At 44.0% G+C, this 17,578-nt stretch overlaps 1 protein-coding gene across 2 annotated transcripts in view; it reads right to left on the minus strand.

Moving 5' to 3' along the window:
* Window positions 1–15,537, minus strand: part of NCKIPSD (NCK interacting protein with SH3 domain) — a 90,256-nt gene extending 74,719 nt beyond the window's left edge. For both annotated transcript variants that reach the window (XM_081184092.1, XM_081184091.1), the window contains exon 1: window positions 15,234–15,537. In XM_081184092.1, coding sequence (XP_081040218.1) covers window positions 15,234–15,404 — 171 coding nt within the window. In that variant the 5' untranslated portion in view covers window positions 15,405–15,537. The remainder of the gene's footprint in view (window positions 1–15,233) is intronic.
* Between the last annotated feature and the right edge of the window lie 2,041 nt (window positions 15,538–17,578).

Consider the following 17,578-nt stretch of genomic DNA (forward strand, 5'->3'; position numbering starts at 1 on the left):
TGCCGACGAGGGAAGAATGGAGAATGAAATTGATGTAATATGAAGAAATGGACAAATTAACGGGGAAAATTCGGAATCAACGTGATCAGAGATTCACCAAGGACTGGAATAAATTTACAGAGTATACCAAAAATGTATGTGAGAAGCAAATAACGCTTGTTGACTTTCAAGAAGCTCTGTAAAAATGATGGATAGAAATGTTGCTTAAAAGATATGATAAGATTAAGATTGTTAAAGCGCAATATAAATTTAAGAAATGTGAGTAATTGTGATTATATGGAAAATTGTCAGATAGGCTGAGGGATGTCTAAAAGATGTATATGTTAGAAGTGGATGTTAAATATGGATGGAATGTATATTGGAAACTGAATAAAAATTATTATAAAAAAAAGAGTATTGCTCCTGTAAAGGATAGAAGAGAGATTCTCAGCTTCCATCTGCTGAACGGAAGTGAATGCCTACTTGGAAGCAAGCAGATTGGCTGGATGTCTCAAGGGGCATGATAACAGCTATAGCTGCAACTAGGGCACTATGCAGTATGCCCTGTGCTCAGAGCCAGAGTACCCTACATCTCAGTCTCTCCTTAGGGCAACCCTATTTCTCACAGCACAGGCATTTTTCTTCTAGTATGGCTCAATTATCTCTGCTGTTACACAACATGTCAGCAAATGCTAATCATTTCAATTAGTACCAATGGCAACTGTATTTCTCTTTAGTGCTTTCCATTCCAATTCAGCATATCATGGTTTCGCAGACATTAATTCCCAATCTCACGAGGAAAAGAAGCATTATTGAATTTTTATTTTTCTAAAATAAGATACTAAGATGCATCTGTCAAGTACTCTAAAGACCTCTAAGGGAGCCCAAATTGAAAATTAGACACATTCACACTTACCTCTTCAAACATCAGTGGACTAACCTAACATTAACTTCAGCAGTAAAAGCACATTTCTGAGTGGTCTGTACTGCCTCTGCCAGGTGCACTGAATCTGTCTTTACTCTCCCTCCCCATTAGAAGAAGAAGTCCCATTCATATTGCCTTGCATAAAGAGAATACTTTCAGCTTCCTATCTTAAAAAAACCGCAACAAGTACATGTGCCCAGAAAAATGTAAATGCAGAACTTTCTATCTATCCATAAACCCTTTAATTGTTTTCTAACACGTATCCTCAGCATGCTTGAAACTTCTGCTAGGTGCTTTTTCTGATAATTTAACACCCATCTGCTACTGAAAAAGGATAAATCTGCAGGGCAGAGCCACTTCCAGGGGTAATTATAGCAGTAAACCAGACTGCTAGCATGAACACATCTTTCAAATGTGCAGACACTTTGAAAGGACATCAACCCATTTCCCCATTTCCAAAACGTGTAGCATTCCAAAACTCACAAGGTGGACTTTACCCCTCTGGTTGAAGACAGAGCCCTATATAAAAAGAATTCACAACATGACCCTTAGGCATAGATAAGCTTGGCTTCATTCTTGCTTTGCAATTTGGATGAGCCTTGCAAACCATGAAGCTGACTTTTACTCTTCTCCACATGCTCCCCGTGATCTGCCTGTTTCATTTTTTTTTTAAGTGCTGCATGCACATTTATGCCCTCATTATCTAGAAGTTATAAAGTCCAAAGCTGTTCTGAATGTGAGGGTGGGTGATCTTGGTGACATCATAGCATGCCAACCAAACAGAACCATGTATGGTGGCCTATGTTACAGACTTAAAATAACCTTTTTCTGAGCATAACCTTTAAAGAGAAAGTGTTTGGGGTGAATATAGAGCGCTTCTAACCCAGCCCCAAAGCTCTAGAAACACAGCTCTAGACTGGGTTGAAACCTGTTTCAAAATGAATCTTCTGCAACTGCTTAAGGGAGAGGTCAGCTTGTGTGATCAGGGCAACACTAGATGACAGATGTCATCACAGCAAATTCTATAAAGAGGTTTACACATCCCTAGCATGCTCCATGCTGATAGAATGTGTGAACAATGGATTGCACAGTCAGCCCTGGGCTGCCAACGTCACTCACACTTGGGAATCCAAGCATAGTGGTCAATTTTACTCAGTACCAAGGATTCAATTTATTTCTGCTCAAAATGCCAGAAATGAGCACAGTCTATCCATATTCACACTTAAAAGGTCCAAAAATCATTAGCTTATAAACTTTAATTACTATGAATGGTGCAAAAATGGGATTTCCAATAAAAATACTGTATAGCTATAGTAATTAGTGGAAGCTAACTATAGCAACTGATCAATCTAATTTCAAATAAAATTCCAACTGAGTACCTTTGCTATTCCAACAGGCAGAAGGAAATATCCCCCTCCCCTCCATTCTGGTTTGTTGTGGTTAATACGTTTTTCTTGCTTTTAGCCAAAGACCATTACAACCACCACAGCACCCTTACTTCAAAATACCTCCCCCCAAAAAAACCATTTCTATGTCCCCTGAAAAACTAAAAACAATTAACAGCATAATAGCCAAATATATCAACGAGTTCAGACTACACATCACCATGGCAATAAACTGCCAAGATTTTTGGGTTTTCCTTGAATTCTTAGGGCTGCCAAAGCACACAGGGAAGTTCCAGGTTCTGAGACAGTATAGCTCTGATTCCCAAGAAGCTGGAGGGCAAACAGAGGAGGGCTGTTACTTTTCAAGTGCTGCTTGGGGCTTTTTTTTTTTGAAGAATCTGGCCAGTCCCTGCTGGAAACAGGATGCTAGACTGGATGGACTTTCGGTCTGACCCAGCAGGAAAAGGTACCAATTCACCTGCGTTTGCCTGCACGCATTCCTTTTACTTTATTTGGTTTTTGAACAGAATTGCACGATAGGGAAATTGTTAAATACCACTCCAAGTGGTATTGTGCTGTAATTTTACATCAAGGTATTGCTTGTGGTACCCCCAATCCACAATCAGTCAATACACTGTGTATCTGTAGAGTTTCCTAAGGTGGCAGAGGATGAAAGAACTGGTAATTCAGGGGAACCTTTCAAACCTTTGTAGGGCTAGCCCTGTGATCTGTAGGAAGAAGACAGGAACTGCAGGTCATAGGGATGCTGCCCTTACCCTGGCCTGCAAATAAGACACTACTGCAGTTGTAGATCTCTCCCAGTGGCAGTCATTGGTGGGAGCAGTTTGTGCATCAAGCGTTTCTGGATGCACCCTGCCTGAAATGGCAGAGAAACTCTGGCAACAACACTAGAGGCAGAGAACCATCAAGTGGAAATGCATCTGCTGCTCAGAAATGTGGGGCAACAGCCCTCTACAGCCACTGCAATGAATGCCACATGCAAAGGCACAGCAGGTCATCTGGCTGCAGAGGCTTGTGAAGCCCTGTGCTGCCTCTTAAGTGCCAATGATCATGACATTGCTTACAAAGGCACAGGGATCTGCAGATGCTGAAAATCAGCTGATCACCAGTGCCTGTGTGGGCAAAGGGAAGCAGGATGACTGATCGTCATTGTAGCGTCAGAGAATTGACAGGTGGGTGGCTGTGCCCATCTGTGTCAAAGCTGGTCCATGGAGTGGAGGAGGTGAAGAACTGGCCTAACAATCATATCCCATGTTTCAGAAAAATTCATGGAGAACAGAACTATCAACAGGTATCAGCCAAGATAAGTCAATCAAACTTTCAGGTTCAGATACAGTATCTCTCTAAATATCAGCTGCTAGGGGGCCGAATACCCTTCATATGAACTCCAAAGCATCACCTGGCTGACAACTTTTGATAACAGGATGCTGGACCAGGTAAGTATTTGATCTGATCCATCAAGGGTCTTCTTAAGCACCCCCCCCAAAAAAAAATAGCCCAATCCTGCAGTTCAAGAGCAAGTGTGGTAGATATTTAGAGGAACTTTGGCTTGCTTGAAAACCTTGTGGCAGGCACTCTGGAACACAAAAACAAATGCTTATCTTCACAATTTTATTAAAGCAGCAGTGTTATTCCTATATATATCCTCAGCAGTATGCTGTGGGTGTGAATTTCACAGACTGCTTGTTGGCAGAGTATTTACTCTCGATTCATTGCATGCCAGGTTATTCTTGTATGAAGACAGGGAGAAAGGGAGCCTCAGCTATTCTGGCCTAGAATATTTTAGCTCCTCTGTTCATATCTCCTTTCCCAACCCTGCCACCCCAACTGTTAAACTTTCCATCAACACCTTTTCAACGTTTGCTACTACATTTTGTATCATTACTTTTAACTGTAAGGAATTGAAAACTTAGCAATAACCCAGGTGATGGATTTTCTGCATTCGTTCTCCATTTGTTTAGTCTTTCCAAATAAGCTATTCATTTGTAAAACATAATATGATAAAGGGCTGTCACTTTCAGAAGAGCTTCCTCCAGTTCAAGCTGCTGCTTTTATCATCCTAGTAACAGGAGACCAAGGCTACACCTAGCTTTCTTTTAGCTATATATAATATGATGTCAATATTAAATATTTCCAAGCATGGAACAGCTGTGCAGAACCACCATTGAATAAAGCCTGCGCTGTATCTTAAATGCCAAAGTAAGAGAGACCACAGATCTGTGACTGAATCGTCCATCTTTTCAAATTTTGTCAAATAAGAGCAGCCATCAGAGCCAATCTGGATTGGGACCATGGAGCTGGGAGAGCAAGTACCAGTGGTTCCCCTAAGCAGAGAAAGGGGCCTGGGGCTGAAAGACAAAGGAAAGTAGTTGTAAGTGTGCACAGAACAGGAATGAGTGTACGTATGGAGTACTTGCTGTTTGCATGACATACAACTTAAGGTTCTTCCTTTAACGTGAAATTTACGTGATTTTTTGGTACATGTGTGAATCTGTAAGAGACTGAAGTCTTAAAACTAGAGGTTTTTTAATGCTACAATTTCTTGTTTTTGAAAACAATTCACAGAATCACATGAGCCATCTTTAAAGTAGCAAGATTTAACATCACTGTGGCTTTATAATACTTATATACTACACTTTTATGTGTTGAAATCACTTTACATCAGCCCTGTAAAATGTAGGCCATTTTAATTATCCCCCACCCTTGCCTCTTTGCTATGCTCATCGTTTGTCATTTGGTCCAGAAATATAGTAGGCATACAATTTTGCAATGCAGTATTGTGCATTGGCCCAAAGGGGTGGGGTGGGGGCTAACACAGAGACCGAGCAGTTTATAACAACTTTGGAATGTAGCCCATTATTATCACAGAGTGCAGATCAAGTAAATCCATGGCAGGAATTTCAATGGCTCAAGGAATGAGTCAACCCATAGGCTACGACTGAAGTCACAAGACAAAGTATATACAGTAGTAAGCATAAGAGTAAAAGAGAGAGAGAAAATATGGTATGTAGAAAACACATACACAATTTTCAACAGGAAATAGACCTGACCAAATGACATACACATGCAGCACCTCACTCCTGACACCTTCTCTCACGCAGCGACCCCCCTCCCTCCTCCTCCTTTCCCTCCTCCCGCACTGTTCACGTTCTCTCGTTCTCTCTCTCTCTCTCCCTCTCACACACAACACACAACACACACTAGCACACAATGGCCACCTACATCCCTTATGAAGCAGATGCCCATACCAAACCCTTATACACGTACTGAAAGGACAAACCCTCAGTTTTAGAACAAATAGGATTTTCAGACATTGTAAATGCTGGACAAACAAGATGCCTTAGCCGTGGTGCTGTTCCTATGGCTCTATAATAAGACACAAAATATAACAATATATAGCACTGAGATTCAGCGATAAACACTAAATCTGACATTTAGAGAACTCTGCAGAAACTGATAAAGAAGCTTATCGAAGAAAATCTTTTGTAAGTATTTACTACACTGGAGTTCCAATCCTATGCACACGAACCTGGGAGCAAGCCCACAGAACACGGTGGAATTTACTTCTGAGTAAGTATAAGAAAGTTTTTGCAGCAGGACATCAGGCCAATTCTGCACATAGCTCTTGTAGCCTCAAAGGAGGAAGGAACACCACCTGGTCTTACTCAGCTTCACCTGATCTAAGACTGTTAAATGCCTGCCTTTGCAATTTTAGCCACAGCCACTAAGGTAGTTATTTTTGCCCTCTTTAGCACTGTAAAGCAACAAAGGTTTTAACTGCCAGCATAATAGAGCTGTCAGAACTGAGCTTGATCCTCAGAGGCTTTGATTAAGGCAGGGAGATCAGAGCAAGGAAGAAGCTACAAACCTTGCTATAATCCATGGGCAATGCCTTTGTTTTCTCTAAAGAGAAGACTCGAAATTAGACTAATAAACTAGGAGAACAGCTCCTTTTAAAATTGGCATTGCAGTGGTACCTCCTTTGTCACAAAAATCCTCTAGTCCACTGAGAGAGGGAGTATTAGCTCCATTGTACATGGCTTAAAATAACCCAGTATTAATCACACTAGAGAGTGAACCTAGGCAATTAAAAATCCTATTCCCAGACTGGAAGCAGTGTCCAATCAAAAGCAACAGTAGACCTTCCAAATCATTTCACTGCAAATTCAAGTTTAGCACACTGAGAATACAACTGTAGAAATCTAGCCACCGGAGCAAGGAGACATGGGTTGGGGTAGGGAGCACAGAGTCCCATGGCTAGCATTTTGTAGTTGCATTCTCAGTGTGCAGTGCAATCCTGTCCACTTCTACTCAGAGGTCAGTCCAATAAAGGTCCAAGGTACTCTAAGGTACACAGATACAGTCCAAGACTTATAGTGGCATGTTTTATGCTAAATAGGTTCCCTTTTAACCCTGGTTTGCAAACCATGTCCATGTCTTGGTTTCAATCTCTGCTTACAGAGGGAACTCCAATAGCATTAACCACGGATAAGATTAGTGCAAGATTAACCCTTGAACTTGGTCAATACTGTTGGGGGAAGGACAAGAGAATTCACACAAGGAAGGATACAACGCTAAAGAATGGAAGCAGCGTTCAAGCAGCAAACCAGCCTGAGCATGTGAACACAGGCCGTTCCAATGAGAACTCACTGAAAGCAGGAAGCCATCTAAACAGAATGGCTTGTGTCTTTTTAGACTTGCGCACTTCCTCAACTCCTAGAAGGAGAAACCACTTTTGTCCAGGAGGCCGACCCTCTGTGGGCCACCTCTGACAGGTGGGTGGGGTCTACCCAGCTGCCAATCACCTGGCTTAAGGTGGACCCGATCCCTGCCAAAAGCAATGGGGTGTGGAAGAGATGCATTCAGCACTGAATTTAAACAGTGACAACTGCAAGCCCTGCTGCCAAAGAACAACTGGGAGGGCACAGCTGAGAGTGTCATCCCAGTTGTCCCTTTGCAGTGAAGCATGCACTCAGTCCTTTTAAAATTTAGCACCAAATGCAAGTCCCATTGCTTTCATCAGGGATTGGATCCAGCACCAAATGAAACCCCACTGCAAAAGAACATTTGGGAGCACAGTTGTTCCTTGACCACCACGGAGGGCATGGAAAGAAGCACAGGGAGGCTTCAAAGTGCAGAGAGGGAGACACAGTTCCAACAGAATATTTGCTGTTTCTCCTTGCTAACCAAGGCACATTCCAACAAAGTAATCTTGCTCCAGCCAAGGAGCAACAGGCAGCCCATTTTCTTTGAAGTCCGTTTCCTGCCGCACACCTGATTTCAGGTGTAGGGGTGGCAGTTGTGGTTTCCTGACAGGTCAAGTCTGGCCTGTGAACTGGAGGTTCCCCACTCCTGTACAGGATCTTCTGTTGGCCATTACCCTTAACCTCCTGCCCTGACTCATCTGCTGTGTTCTCATTGCTCTGTCCTCACCACTCATCCTTTAAAGACCCTTTCTACAATCAGCTGCGTGGAATGCTCAGAGTTTGACATGAAATAAAAGTCTGAATTAACCTGCCACAACGAAAATCCACAGTGCTCAAAAGACAGATCCTATTCATCTATTGGTCCATGGCTGTCTTGCTGTTGACATATACAGCCCTAAACAACTTTAGGGCAGGGTACCTGAAAGACTGCCTGCCCATAGATAGATCACTTCAATCTTACTTGTAGCAACAAGTCCTATGGGCTATTGTGCCCTTGCATTTCAAAATGCTCTTCCTTCTGCCATGCACACTTCTTCAGATGCACACGAAAGCTCATACCAAGAACTAACTTAGTTGGTCTTTAAGGTGCTACTGGAAGGAATTTTTTTATTTTGACTATGGCAGACCAACACGGCTACCTACCTGTAACTGCCCATAGATAGATCACTTCAATCTTACTTGTAGCAACAAGTCCTATGGGCTATTGTGCCCTTGCATTTCAAAATGCTCTTCCTTCTGCCATACTTCAGTTGTGTTTTACAGATCTTTAAAAGACATATTTCTTCTCCCACGCTTTCCCTGACCACTGCATTTGGTTACTGAAGCTGGACCCCTGTACCTGACAATTGTGACTTGTGTTTTATCCATTATCACAATGATGTGGGATGCGTGGTTTTATACTGTTCTATATTCTGAGCTTTGTATGCCACTTAAGAGATTTTTTTGTGATATTAAGCTGGTAACAAGTGCTCTTAAATACAGCCACAGCAAGGGAGCAGTTACGTGTAGCGAACCATATGTAAGAGAAGCTCTCTACATGGTTCATATAGATTAGCCATGTCAATGCAACCCCCCCCCTTTTTTTTTTTTGCTGGAATTGCACTGGCATGGCTGGAATCCATCCAACCTGCCTGATGAGCTGCTCATGGTCATGTTGAGTTCTACCCATGTAGCTGTGCTGCAACTGGTTACCCATGTGTCTGCTTGCATGTATGAGGGTTTCAAAACAGATTAATATTTCACAGACCATTTCCCGCAACTGAATAAACAGGCTACAGTGACAGCTGAGCCAGTCTTTCCCTCATCTCACTCTCAGAGACAGAAGACAACAGTCCTACAGTAACAGATAATAAATTGTTATTATTTTGGTCATGATTTCAACAGCAGAGACAGAGGCAATATTGTTCTCACTTTCATCTTTGATGACAAAGATCCTGTACAGCTATGGTGCAATCCAAACCCTTACGGTCTAAAAGCTGAAACTTGGAAGAGATCCAGATTCCCATTAAGTGATTACATGTTTTACTATTAAGATAATGTATGGACTGTTTAACCTAACCATAAGGCCCTCATTTGTTACATTGGGCTTTCTTTCCTATTCAGCAACTATTCACTTCCTTGACACACAGAATAAATCCCTTTCTCCTGAGGAAGCTTTTAAATTGATTTTTTTTATTACTTCCTATAAAACTTCACTCTTCTATCTACAATAAATTATTCTCTGCCTCAGATGAAAGCTTCCATTGTAGCCACCACACTTTTTGTTGTTGTGCGCAACCTATTTAAGTATCACTCTTACACTCTTGAGATCTTCCAACAACTGGCATCCCCCTGTTTAGCCAGACACTGTGAAGTTCATAGGCTGGTTTTCCTACCACAACATCTGCTTTGCTTTAAACTATTGGCAGCACTTAACTAGGGACTCTCAAGTAACTCCAAGCAATTAACCAGATGATGCTGTCAGGTGCGCTTCTCATACCTCTCAGCTGTAGCACCTGTTCAAGTCATTGTTCCCTACAGTGTAGCTGACCTCAGATCCTGTATCCAAAACTCTAGACACTAAAGCCTTGCTTACATTAAACTCTCCCATTATCAAGGTGACTCAAGCCACAATTTCAAGGGGAAGGCAAAAAAGAAAGCCCAGGATCACTGCTAGCTTTTTCGGTTCAAATATGTTGTGACAGATCCTGAACATGAGAAAAACATTTCACCAAAGTAAAACTGAATTGGACTCTTTCATGAATTAATCTGCATTTCTTACTGAAGAGAAAGATGGTAGGGCATAAGGCAAGAGAAAAGATGGATTTGGACATCTGTTCCAGGTAACCTGTAGGGACAGGGATCAATAGGTTCACTGGGTACTAAGCCTCACCAAGTATGCACTTGCAGTTGGAATCAACCACCCTTTGGTGTTCTAGGTTTCACCAGATATGGCCCTCAAATTCTCAAGCTGCTCTTTACAACCAGGTCAACAGTAAAACCCTAGCAGTGCCCGTTTTGCACTGAAGCACGATAAATTCTGTAGTTGCACAGAACAAAAATAGCTTGACATACCACTAAGCTGGAGAAAACACACACGGCCTGGCAGAACATTTTCTAAAACAAAGCTCATTTTGCCTCTTGAAGCCAAGATGTGACGGAAGAACTCAAAGGAAACATGCAGGTGGCATTAACAGGTGTCATGCCTTAATTTAAGTCAGAGATCCCACTTTAAATTACATTATTTCAATTGCCATGCTGTGATATCAGTTCATAACTCCCACTGGGAAGTTCCATCAGCTGAGGGAGGTTTTCTTCCGCTGACTGTAGCTCTTGCAGCATGTGGAGTTTACCTGGAACCTGACTGCATTATTAATGAAGTTCGCTGCTGGGTTCCTTTTTGCAACAGTGATTCTCATTGGCACCACACATCCTCTCTCGTCTCAACACACTGTCACTTATCATTTGATGCAATGTTCTTGCAGCGAGCGTGGCAACATAAATTACCTTTAAGCATCTTGCTAATTAGCATCAATGCACTTATTAAATGAGACTCAAGAACAGACAGCTCTTGAACCCTTAAGCTACTCTTTGGTACACAGGTTTTCTATAAAAGATTTGGTTCATTTCCAAATATTATTATTGGCATCTTCGATCCATCAACACTTGCATCACCACCAAACTGGAAGCAATAGACGTACACTCAAAGTTAGAAAGCAGCTCAGAAATATTTGGGACAGAGGTTGCCATCCTACAGTTACCGAGACACTGGAAACCTCCTGCTCAGATCACCGTCAACAACCAGAACACTGTCTCCTAGAAATTGAAGCCTTGGGCTCACTAGGCCTAGCTATGCTATGCTACAGCAATTTAAAAAATAAACCTTGTTTTGATTGAAAATCAATAGATGGATAACTTAGCAAATCCTTGAAATCAGTGGCTAATTATTCTACAATACAGGATGCTATGATTAGGCTAGCTGAACTCCACTGTAAGTACCTACCAGAATGAACTCATGGGAGAAATGTCTTTAGGCTCGTGGGGGGGGGAAGTCACAACTAAATTAACAGCAAGTTACTGAACAACCAGAAGAGCTAGGTTTCTGGTGCTTGAACACAACAAAAGAGAAAATAGTGTGTTATGAAGAACAGAGTATGTGCTATAAAGGTAAAGGGACCCCTGACTGTTAGGTCCAGTCGCGGATGACTCTGGGGTTGCGGGGCTCATCTCGCTTTACTGGCTGAGGGAGCCGGCGTACAGCTTCTGGGTCATGTGGTGAAACAGAGCAGTGCACAGAAACGCCATTTACCTTCCTGCTGGAGCGGTACCTATTTATCTACTAGGCTGGCTGGAGCAGGGACCGAGCAATGGGAGCTCACCCCGTCGCGGGGATTTGAACTGACAACCTTCTGATTGGCAAGCCCTAGGCTCTGTGGTTTAGACCACAGCACCAACCACATCCCTGAGTATGTGCTATAGATGCTGGCAATTTAACCTGGAAAGAAACTGATCATCAAAAGCATAACTCATCAGTTGGGAGTTCACTTCTCTGGACTGCTCAAAAAGCAAATCCTCTTAAAAACCAATACAGAGTATCCCTAAACCAAAAGGGATGAGTTAGTCCACTAGTTATTTTTCTTCTGTATACAGACAAAAAGGTGGCAAAAGATGGACTCAAAATGCATTTTAAGGTACTGGAAGAAGAAAATGCTTGCTAAATACAAGTTTGAGACACTGATCCTCAACTGTGAAAATAAAGAAGTTTTGGAGCACCCTTTCTTACTGCATGCATAGACAGGGGATAGGCTGGCATTTTGCTCCATGCTACGCAAGGGCAGAGAGGAGTTTACATCTCCCCAGGGAACTCAGCATCTCCCTATGGAAGGCGCCACGTACAACGTTTTTTTGTGCAGTTATTTCTAAAAATGCTTGAAGCTATTTCCAAAATGCCCTACTCCTGTTTGGCTGAATTTGGTTATTAAAAAAAAATACTGTTCTCTCCTACCCTCACATCATCAATGAAGACTGCACCCCCAATGCAGTCTGATCCTTTCACAGTTTTCTGATACAAAACTGGAATTCTGGCATCGAGCAGTTTGCAGAGGTCAGTGTGGAGTCTACTGTTTTGAATGTATTCTGCTCCCTGCACACACACATGTATGCACACTCTCTCACACACACTCCTATAATCATGCACCAGGCAAGGTTGAAAAAACAAATGTTTCAGGTACATTCTGACAGGACATTAAATTAATGACAGGCTCCAGACCAATATCCATTATAAAGCAGTTGCCGAAAAATATTTTATGATGAGAGCACAACTTCCCATAACCAGTCATGGTTGTCCCATTTACTTCAGAGCTCTTCACACAACATAATATAAAATGCTACCCGTGAAGTACGGAGCATGAATTAATATGACTTACAAGTTCTAATAACTTACAAGTTCTAAGTCCACATCAATGTAAATAAGGAGCATGGGGCAGCAGACGGGGCTGGTTTGCATCAGCTCCAACCCCACATATCCACTTTATGCAGCCCACAGAGGAGGGTGTTGGCAGGATGTGGCAGTGCCACTAATAGAAAGGGGCAAGGCGTCACCATCCTTACACTGGGCCCATTTTTCTCTTGGCAGACAGGCAGATACTGAAGCAAAAGAGGCCTTTTCAAAAATAAGCAACTGAAACATAGGGAAGCCTGAAAAGCACAAAGCCCAGTGCTTCTGATGAGTCATGGACCTGTTTTAAGACACGGTTTCTTTAAAATTTGCACACTAATTAATTGCCTATATTAAGAACATTATAGGGCCTTGTATAATGTTCTGAACATTATAGGGCCTTGTACATGTGCTGTGGGGTTTTGGGGGGGAGGGAACTGGAGGATTTTTGCATTTTCAAAAATTTGGAAGCTTCATATGTGCATTAAAATATTACAATGAAGTATGTTGCATGCTCCCATCATTGAAAGAGGGGAGTGTTTCTCCCACTACAAATGGCAAGTGTGAGGGAGGTTAGGACAGTGGTTGGGGTTAGAGACTTATGATCCCCTTCTTCCATGCCTGTTCCAAAAGAGGCTACCCCCACCCCAAATATGGGGGAGGGAATCAACGATGCAAGAGTAAACTATGTGACAAACATCACCTCTAGTTTGACTCTTAAGTAAGTAAATTATAACTATTAAGCACAAAAGCATGGTTTCTTTATGCAGCTGCTTCAGGCACAAGTTCAAGCTTCTAGCATTAGAACTAAATGCTTTAAGCCAAGCTGTGTTTGTTTCAAAGCAAATTCACATTTCAATGTTTATGCTATCCCTAGGAATTCTCCACTAAATACACCCTCACACTAGAGAGGAGGGTGTTATCACTCATCACTCTGATTCCTATTTGGGCTGAAGCAATCTGTTCTTTCACTTTCCATAATTGCTAACATGTCTGTCTTGGCTATAATTACTGCCACTATTGTTACAACATTTGCTCAGGCTTAGCCGTCTGGCCCCTTCATCAGTAGTTGGACAGGCCTGTTATTAGCCTCTCTCTATTATAATCCACATTAGAAGGAGGTTTGAAACCACTGCTGTTCTCCTCTGCATTCAAGGAGTCACAGTATTCTCAGTAGACACAGAAAGCCAGCTTCAGAGATACTTTCTAAACAGCTGCCTGATTGTGTGTGTGTACGTACACACACACAAATGTATACATAAACATCAAGAAATACATGCATTAGTCGAGCTCTGAATCCTTTGTAATGGCTATCATCCAACACAGGCTCCCTTTGGGAGTAACTGCCACATAGCTTTTCCTTTTCCTTTTCAGCATTACAAATGCCTTCACATTTCATCCACATCAATACACTCGAGCTCCAATGCACTATATATTCTGCACATGGAGATCAGGTGTGAAAGATGGGTCATTGGATTTGCAAACACTAGAGATAAAGGGAAGGAGTGTGTGTTAGCCCCCCCCCCCCATGATCAGTTTCTGAATACAGTATATGTACCATGAATACCTTGGGTTGTATGCAACTCACCCTTGAACGTGCCCACATTAGAGCTTGACTTTCTGGTGTGAAAGTTAGGATGAAATGCATGTATCACATCCCTTGGGCAATGAGAAGGAGGTGTAGGCTAAGCATCTTAGGGTGCACCTCATCTGATTTACTATCCCATCTTTCATTCTGCACCTGTTTCTCTTCCTTGCCACTTAAGCAAGACTGCATATTTTCATTTCTCCCTATGTACCAATCCCCATCAGTTTCCATCTCACATAGTGATATTTGGAAGTAACGAGAAATGCCCCCTCCCCTCCTTTTGGCACACTAGAGCAGTTACTGATGTAAGATTGCAAAGCGTTCTTTGCAAAATATTCTTTTTATTTTTAACCATTTGCCTGGCCCAACTATAAGAAATCACAGTCAATTAAAGTGCATGGCAAGAGCAATACCAGGCCACTGAGGGACAAACCAAGGACAAACATCTGCAAAAGAGCTTTGAAAAAGACCTGAAATGGAGAGGTGAAAGTGACACAGTCACTACTAGGATGCACTGTAAAGTGAGGCTTCCTTTAGCAAGGAGACACTCTCTCTAGCCCAGAGTCACCTTCAAGTCTCACGAGGCTTGTCATTTGACCCCTACCCTGTCAACACACCATGTGAGACACGCCAAGCAGCCCATCTCCTCGGAGCAGGCCCTGTGCCACTTGACACAACTCAAAGCGGCACGGCGTCGCCGAGACCAGCGCCGCCTAATTTTCCAGGGGAAGGTGCGCGCACCATTCTCACCGGGTGCCCAGCAGCTCTCTAAAGGCAGCAAAGCCCCCGGGGGTGGGGGACGCTTCCGTCCCTTCCTTCCACAGTACCGAAGTGCTTCTTCAGTGCCCGGAGCTGCACTCAACCTCCCCAGAGGCCACAGGCTCTGGGAAGCCTTGGTCCGGTGCACCTTCCTGCCCCATGGACTGAGCAGCGACAGAAAGGTGAAGCAGTCGTAAACAAATCCGGACTTGTCTCCTTCCCTCGAAGTTATGGGCTGCGCCTGGAAACCCCCCCCCCCAGGACAGCTGTGTGCGTGTACTTTGCACACCTGGAAGGGGGGGCACGGGCGCAATGCCCACCCCCCACCCATGGCAGACGGGGAGCAGCAGCAGGAGGAGGAAGGGGCCGGAGACCCGCCGCGCCCCCCTCGAGACAGCTGTCCCCGCCGCCGCCTCCCTCGCCCCCCTGCCCCCGTCGCCGCCCCCCGCCTGACCTGTAGGCGCTGCAGGTAAGAGGCCGGCACGTAGCCCGTCTCCCCGGAGCCCGCCCGGGTCACCAGCCACCAGTGCTGGTTGCTCCGCTCCAGCAGCAGGAAGGTCTCTCCGGCGCTGAAGGCCAGGGAGCTGGGCTCGGCCGAGCGGAAGCCGTACAGGGCCCGGTACATGGCGGCCGTGAAGGTGGGGTGGGGGGAAACACTACAGGGCAGCGGACCCGAAGGGGACCCTCCGGTCAAGTGCCAGCGCCGCCTCCTCCGCCGCTGCCGCCGGCTCCCGATGCAAAACACGGCTCCCCAGGCTCCGCCCCCGCCCCGGGCTACGTCACCCTCGCCGGCGATGTCAGCGCGCAGCCACGCCCCCTGCCGGGCTCGCGGGGCTGCGGCGCCACCTGCTGGGCTGCCGCTCTATGAGGGAGGCGGGAAGCGCGGCCGGGGGCGGAAAGAGCAGCAGCGCCTCAAGCGGCTGCTTGCTGCTCCTGCTGTTGTTATTGGGTCAAGTTGTCGTCCCTCGCCCCGCCTTGGGGGAACGTCTCCGGCACCCCTCTATACTAAAATGCTCTCACGCTGCATTTTCCCTTAGTCTTATTCTTATTAGAAATAGTAGAATAAGAATAAGAATTCTATTATTTCTACCCCACCCATCTGGCTGGGGTTTCCCCACCCTGGCTGGGTGGCTCACAGCAAATATAAAACCATAGTGTGGTTTTATATATATTTGTGTGTGCACCCTCATTTTTTACTCATGGGTCTCAAGGTAACTTACAGGGTTTTTTTAAACTGCCAAAAAAGCCCCCCACTCATTAAAAAACGAGCATAGGTAGATAGATATTCTATTAAAAGCATACAATCACAACAACAAAATAGCTCTTACAGGCCTTTCTTTCCTGATGCATCCACAATAACTACACATTGAGAGTAGTTTCACCACCAAATTTCACTGCAGCTAATCTAACCCAGGCATGGAGGCAGTAGAGAGAAGAGTTTGAACTCTTATCTGGTTCTTGCTTTGAAGAGAGAGGAGGAAAATCACAAAGTAAAGCTGTCCTATTGCCTTACTGGAGACAAGGGGCAAGAAGGACATGTCTCTTGGCCTAATCACTGGCAGTACTCTGGAGGAGATATTTTAAGGCACTGGATGAATACTGTATACCTGAACAAAATGAAACAGTGGGACACTGTCAAGTTCTTTATGAGGGAACATGGTGCTGAAGGCAGATGCTTATGTTGCTGTGTTAAGGACTCTAGCATCAACCTGTAATTTTAGGGTGACTCATCAGATTCACAATTGTTTGGGGGACAAGAGATCAGCATTTGCATGAGCAGCTGTTGCGAGAAACCAGTTTAACACTACATCGCTGCCTGGATGTACGCAGGTCAGCAGAACTTTCTAAAGCAAGAATTAGAATATTAGCAGGCACCCAAGAGACACAGGTGCATGCTGTCCAACAATCCGAACATCGCTATAAATAGGATGTGCCACCTAGTGGAGGAGCATGCAGGAGACAATGCCTGTATTGCGGGAAACAACATGTAAAGAGAAAAGAAAAATGCCTAGCATATGGACAGCACTGCAAAGCATGGGGCAAGTTTTCAAAGCTAGTGGAGGAAGGTGAAATCTCAGAGACAGACAGTGAAAGCAGTGCAGGAAGACAGTGATGAATCTAAGCACTGGGATGATGTCCTAAGCTGATTTTGGGATCACCGTTAGTGAGAAATACTGGGGCAGTGGAGATCAGTACCCACCCCTACTGCACTCTTTGCTCATATGCTTTTGACCGATTTTCCCCCCCCTTTCAGCTGCAATCTGCTGCCAGTGACACTGGTTAATGTAAAGACATACTGTACATTGAACTGTGTCACCAGCTGCTTATTATGTACAACAAGACTACAGTGGTACCTCGGGTTACATACGCTTCAGGTTACATATGCTTCAGGTTACAGACTCCGCTAACCCAGAAATAGTACCTCAGGTTAAGAACTTTGCTTCAGGATGAGAACAGAAATCGTGCTCTGGCGGCCTGGCACCAGCAGGAGGCCCCATTAGCTAAAGTGGTGCTTCAGGTTAAGAACAGTTTCAGGTTACGAACAGACCTCCAGAACAAATTAAGTACTTAACCTGAGGTACCACTGTGTCCTGAAACCTGCGGGCAAGTGCAGACGTCTTCTTTTTTTTACATTCGAGAAGCATATCAATTTTATGAAATAAATAAGTAAAGGAATGGCAAACAAATTGGAACAATTAGATGTAAATCCACTGTAAAAACACAAAGGTTTTTTTGTTTTGTTTTTACAGTCTGTAGTGGGCCAAGGCTTGTTTGTTTGTTTGTTGCTGGCTATTATGT

Source organism: Podarcis bocagei (assembly GCF_964188305.1).
Source record: "Podarcis bocagei genome assembly, chromosome: 2".
Taxonomy (NCBI): Eukaryota; Metazoa; Chordata; class Lepidosauria; order Squamata; family Lacertidae; genus Podarcis; species Podarcis bocagei.